This window comes from Ochotona curzoniae, unplaced genomic scaffold (genome assembly GCF_017591425.1).
Source record: "Ochotona curzoniae isolate NIBS_2020 unplaced genomic scaffold, NIBS_Ocur_1.0 contig_3520, whole genome shotgun sequence".
Taxonomy (NCBI): Eukaryota; Metazoa; Chordata; class Mammalia; order Lagomorpha; family Ochotonidae; genus Ochotona; species Ochotona curzoniae.
In genome coordinates, this window is record NW_024465894.1 from 16,184,596 (window position 1) to 16,190,413 (window position 5,818).

The window sequence follows — 5,818 nt, forward strand, 5'->3', positions numbered from 1 at the left end:
CAAAAGCTGAAAATAAGGGATTCTAAAAATGAAATACTTCTTGGGTCTGGCACAATAGCCTAGTGGCTAAAGTCCTCATGTTGCATGCGTCAGGATTCTTTTTTTTTTCTCCATTTTTAAAATATATTTTTGACAATCTTTATATAGTTAATTAGGGTAAAAAGGTCCAAGGGCTACAGGAAAGTGGGTAAGGCTATCATTTCCACATTGTTTCCTTCATGTATCTGAGGCAAAGGGGGATTTTAAAGGAGAAGCCCCCCACCCCAGGTCACTGATGGGGGTGCTGGTTTGTATCCTGGGCACTCTACTTCCCATCTAGCTTCTTGACTGTGGCCTGGGAAAGCAGCTGAGGACGGCCGAAAGCCTTGGGACCCTGCACCCGCATGGGAGACCCAGAAGAGGTTCTTGGCTCCTGCCTTCGTATCAGCAGCACTGACCATTGGGGCCACTTGGGGAGTGAAGCAGCAGATGAAACATTTTTCTATCTCTCCGTCTCTGTAAAATGTGACTTTCCAATTAAAAATGTTAAAAAAAAAAGAGAAATACTTCTTGACATATGTTTGTGTATTAATTAGTTACTTTGTGGGTGTCAAGAGGCCCCCACGGCATTTAATTTGCCCACCCCTTTAGCAGCATCGGTGCTGGCCCATGTCTCACACTCCCATCTTGAACTGTGCTGAGACATGAGCTACATGCTGTCCTTTGGCGTGACTGACCTTCCCGGTATAAACCCTCCGCTGTTCTAACACACTGCCCACGCCCTGCTGATAAGAGGGAGGCCCATCCCTGCGACAGGCAGTTCTGTTTTTGTCTCCGGCAGCTCCGTGGCTTCCTTCTCCCGCTCCTGCGAGTCATGAAGCTGCTTTTCCTGGTCCTTCTCATTCTACTGGCCAAGGAGCCAACCACATCAGGTAACCTGAGCATCTCCCAAGGGCTGGGGATGTTTTTTTTTTATTAAAGGCTTGCTTATTTATTTTCATTTATTTGAAAGGCAGAGTGACAGAAATGGAAGGAGGGAGAGGGAAAGAGAGAGAGAGAGAGAGAGATAACTCTTCTATCCGCCAATTCACTCCCCAGGTGCTTGCAACAGTTGGGGCAGGGGCAGGCTGAAGCCAGGAGCTTCTTTAGGGTCTTCCCCATGGATGGCCGGGATCCAGGTAGACGAGCCAGCACCTGCTGCCTCCCAGGGTGCGTATGAGCAGGAGGCTGGATTAGAAGCAGAGATGGAGCCTTGAACCAAGGCACTCCAGGATAGGATGCAAGCATCACCAGGGGCAGCCACACGCTCATTAGAAGAGTTTGAGATGCCAGACTTATCCTCTTGCACTGTGGGCAACATCTGAGACTTTTCCTCATGGCCTGCAAGCAGCTCTGGGACGTTTTCCCAGCATGATGTCATCCTGATTCTGTTCTGCCAAGCTAGGGGGCTGGTAGAACTTTGGACATTCTGGCACTTCCAGGGATGCCATTCTGGTGGGAGCTTGGGGGTAGAGTTGGGTGCAAGCTGGAAACTTCTTGGGGACTTTGAGAGGGTATATAGCAGGCTGGAGATGAGTTGTGACAGAGGTAATACTAGGATGAATAATACAAGAGGAGAAGCTGGGCTTCCCCACTGGCTTGCAGTGGGTTAGGGAGGGCCTGGGATTTGGGACTGACTGGAGCTGATATTAGGAGCTAGGCTGGGGTTGGAGTGATGCTGGGAATCCATACTGGATGGTGCAAGGTGCTTGGGTTTAGCTTGGCAAGGGGCTGCTGCTGCTACTGTTACTGCTTGATGTTGAGGTTGGTAATATGATTGTATTTTGTCTTGGTTTGGCATTGGAGCTTGGGGGTGTTAGGTTGGATAAGACCAGGGGTTCTAGTTACAGCTGGACTAGAGTTTGAGTCTCAGTGGGTCAGAGGCTGGGCTGTGGCTGGAGCGGAGGCTGTTTGGTTTAAGCAGGACAGGACCAATCTCCTGATAAGGATCTTGGGGCTGTGGGGATGTGAGTGGGTCCTCTCTGCTCCTTACTATGACAGATACCTCTTGTGCTTTTCCCGTTGTCCCCAAACCCCACTAGTTGGGACCTCCACTAGTGTCAATTGATACAAAGCAGGGAGTTGGCAACTGGGGGATTGAAAATGTAGAAAGTCTTAAAAAGGACTCTTAAACACTCCAGAGTTGCCCATCCTTCTCTCCCATCTCAAGGTCTCTTCTTACTTCCCCCTGGGATTAACTCCTTGACCTTCGCTCTCCTGTCTCCTCCTGCTCCTCTTCTGCGTCCTTTCATGCATCCACTCGGGAGATACTAACTTCTGCTTCCTGTCTGATCCTCAACCCAAAGGGGAATGTTGGGCGCATGGACACTGCCGGTTGGTGTGCAGAGATGGTGAGGAGCCCATTGTCCGCTGCCACAATCGTAAACGGTGCTGTGTCCCTAGTCGCTACCTAACCATCCAACCAGCAACCATTGATGGACAACTCGACTGGACCACTCCTCAAGTGTTGAGAACAAGCGAAAAAGTCCACAAACACAAAAACCGTGGCTAGAAATGATCTCGCTGCAGGTGCCTGGGTTTTCTGTGTGTCATTAAAAAGTATACACTGGGTTCTTGTGTCTGTCAGTCAAAAAGAGTGAGACTCCAAAGTGGATTGAGAATGGGGAGAGAGCCCCGGTGCAGCCTGGGACACTAGGGGTGGTAGTCGCAGGGCCTGGGTACCACTAGGAGGGTGGCAGGGCATGGGGGGTGGGAATGATGATGGCTTCAATGACAATTCCCTGTCTGCCTGTCCCAGGAGAGACTGCTGAATACAGAGTGAGGAGGGGATGGGGGCGGCTGAGAGATTGGAAAGCAAGTGGATGCTAGAAAGCGGAACAAGTCTTGGTCCATTTGGGGAGTGAGTGGGATTTGGAGGTAGACAGGTGGACAGTGGCTGAGCAGAACCCAAATCATTGGGTTTCCAGGTCAGTCAGCTGAGACACCCGATGTCCAGGTGTCCAGAGTCGAGTAAGAAGGCTGTTAAGTACCGGAGGTGAGGTAAAGCACACACATGTCCACATTTCTATACAAGTCACCCATCGTTTCCTTTTCCCACTCTTTCATGGATGTGTTTATTCACTCATACGCTTCAGCTGCTGTCATTTCCCAGTGATGATCAGTCTTTGACTTATGAATGTAGGGAAGATGATGCCAGAGTGCAGGCATTCACCCGGAACTAATCAACACACCTGTTTAACAGAGGACACCCCCATTTCAGTTTCCTTTCAAAAATCAATGTATTTGCTTATTTATTTTATTCTTTTTTTTTTAAGTCTTTTTGCTTATTTATTTTAAAAGCAGAGAGACTGAGAGAGAGAGACAGGGATAAGGTAGGAGGTAAGATGAGAGAGAGAGAGGGAGATCTATCAACTGGTTCACTTCTCAAATGCTCGCAACAGCTGGGGCTGGGCCAGGGTGAAGCCCAGATCTAGGAACTCCATCTTCACATGGGTGAGCAGCGATCCAATGGCCTAAACCATCACTTGGTGTCTGCCATGGTACATACTGGCAGGAAGTTGGAAAGTCAGATTTATAGAGAGAAGGAGAGCCAGACAGAAAGATTTTCCATCAACTGGTTCACTCCCCAAGTGGCTGCAGGAACCAGGAACTTCTTCTGGGTCTGGCACACATAGGTGCAGGATCCCAAGGCTTTGGGCCGTCCTTTACTGCTTTCCCAGGCCAGAAGCAGGGAGTTAGAAGGGAAGTGGAGCATGTGGGAATCGAACTGGCGCCCATATGGGATCCTGGTGCATACAAGGTAAGGACTTTAGCCATTAGGCTACTGCACCTGATCTGAGCTTTAGATATATTTTTAAAAAACTATCTTATCTATTTGAGAGAGGGAGAGAGAATCTCCCACCCACTAGGTCACTCTGCAGCAGCTGGGGTTGGGCCAGGCCAAGCGGGATGCTAGAAACACTCTGGATCTCCTGTGTGGCTGGCAGGTATCTGAATGCCTCCCAACATGCAGGCTGGCAGGAACTAGGAGCAGAGCCAGGACTCAAACCTACACATGCTGATACAGGGTCCCGGCACTGTAAGCAGTTTAAAAACTGCTCTGCCAAGTGCCTGCCCTTTAAGACTGTTTTGTTGTCCTTCCCCCCCCCCCCCATCAACAGGATGCTCTTGGGATTTGGTCAAGTGGTCTCTGTAATAGTTTATTCCCTTTAATTTAAAACAGTTCCAGTTGATGCACTAAGGAGGAAAGGAAATAAAAGGCATACCGATTAGAAAGGAAAAAATAATTTACTATTGGGAGCTATCTTGGTGAGTTAGGTAGAAGATGGCACAGAGCAGATTTCTCTTGGGACTTGTTTGGTTTTGCCATCTCTGTACCCAGCTCCAGAAGCACTAGTCCAGGGCAGGTGAGGCACAAACAATGGTTTCCTGACTGTTACTCCTAACTCGCCTCCATCTCTCAGAATATTTTATGCTTGTTTTATGAACACTGCCAAGGCTGTTTGCTGCATTTAGTAGCACTTGAAAAGGGTCCATGACCTACTGTAATTTTCTAGAAGGGGAAGTTGCCATCCCCTTTGAGGTTTTCATGGAGCTTTTGGACTTGTCAGATCCATGTCACTGCAGAGTGGAAACTAACTATGTCCCCATTTCCCCCCCAGCAGGCAGACGTAAAGCCATTCGATGCATGGGCAGCAGTGGGTTCTGTAGAACCACTTGCAAAAAAAATGAGCAGCCTTACTTCTACTGCAGAAATTACCAGTCCTGCTGCCTCCAGCCCTACGTGCGGATAAGCATTTCCGGTCCAAATGAAAACAACGAGTGGTCGTACGAGAAGCAGTGGCCAAACATGCCTTGAGTGCTGGTGGTCACCATCCAATTCTCTGGGAGCCCAAATGTGCTGTCAACTTCCTCATTAAAGTTGGTGCACCTGCCACCGTTAATCTGTCTTTTGTTTCCTGGGAGTCAGAGTGGGATTTTTTTTTTTTTTTTTTTTTTTGTTCCATTGTGGAGACGATGGTGCAAGAGAAAAAGTTAGAAAATCAGGTTGAGGCATGGGAGGCAGTGGGAGGGGGGCGGGCGAGGCAAGGGGAGCAGACTTGGGGAAGTATGGAAAGTTGGAAAGGTTGATAGATGTAGCCAAAACCTGTGTGGACTCCAAGAACCAGCAGGATAGGAGAGTTTGCTGAGCTCATGGAAGAGCTTCTCAACCCTCTGAGCCTTTTAATGTGAACTAAGCCTTACCAGGTTTCCTGTTGCCAGGCTGGGGACCCTGTTTGGCAGTTGTTTCAAAGAATTTGAATGTCTCTTGTTGTTGTTGATGACAATTACCCAGCTCCTTTAATCCCTAAGAACCAGGAGGCCTATGCAAGCAGCACCTGATTTCTGACATGAAATTCTAATTTTATTTTCTGTCTTACTTCCTACTCCTGCCATCTTTCTCTGTGTCTAGTTTCAAACGCTGTCAGGAGAGTAGCTATGCTTGTGCAGTTGCTTTCTCTGCTTCGCCGACTCTCTTTAGCTCTTCTGATTTGCTTTTGTGCTGAATGTTTTTTGGACATGGCTTACCAGGGGGTTTTCTTTCTGAAAGTTGCCGGATGGTGGGTTCAGCACAATGACTTGATAAGCTAATCCTCTACATGCAAGCACCAGGATCCCATGTGGGCACCGGTTTGTGTCCTAACTGCTCCACTTCCCATCCGGCTCCCTGCTTAGGCCTGGGAAAGCAATGGGAGATGGCCCAAGAGACTATCGTGGGACCCTGCACCTGTGTGGGAGACCTAGAAGAAGCTCCTGGCTTTGGATCGGCTTAGTTCAGCTATTGTGTCCATTTGAGGAG

The 5,818-nt window shown here is 48.7% G+C and overlaps 1 protein-coding gene across 3 annotated transcripts; it reads left to right on the forward strand.

Moving 5' to 3' along the window:
- The first annotated feature begins 758 nt into the window (after positions 1–758).
- DEFB119 (defensin beta 119) lies at positions 759–4,915 on the forward strand. 3 transcript variants are annotated; one of them, XM_040981143.1, is made up of 3 exons: positions 765–911; positions 2,325–2,547; positions 4,641–4,915. In XM_040981143.1, the coding sequence occupies exons 1-2, from the start codon at positions 854–856 to the stop codon at positions 2,528–2,530; spliced, it is 264 nt and encodes an 87-aa protein (XP_040837077.1). In that variant the 5' UTR covers positions 765–853; the 3' UTR covers positions 2,531–2,547; positions 4,641–4,915. The 3 variants fall into 3 exon arrangements, with proteins under 3 accessions (XP_040837078.1, XP_040837077.1, XP_040837079.1); XM_040981144.1 differs by lacking the exon at positions 2,325–2,547 and having other exon boundaries at positions 759–911; XM_040981145.1 differs by lacking the exon at positions 2,325–2,547 and having other exon boundaries at positions 815–911; positions 4,644–4,915.
- Positions 4,916–5,818: the final 903 nt, after the last annotated feature.

Bases quoted from the DNA above. Each gene is read 5' to 3' on its own strand.
- DEFB119 (XM_040981143.1), top strand. From the start codon at position 854: ATGAAGCTGCTTTTCCTGGTCCTTCTCATTCTACTGGCCAAGGAGCCA. The intron at 912-2,324 runs GTAACCTGAGCA...CTCAACCCAAAG, and splicing joins CAAGGAGCCAACCACATCAG to GGGAATGTTGGGCGCATGGA.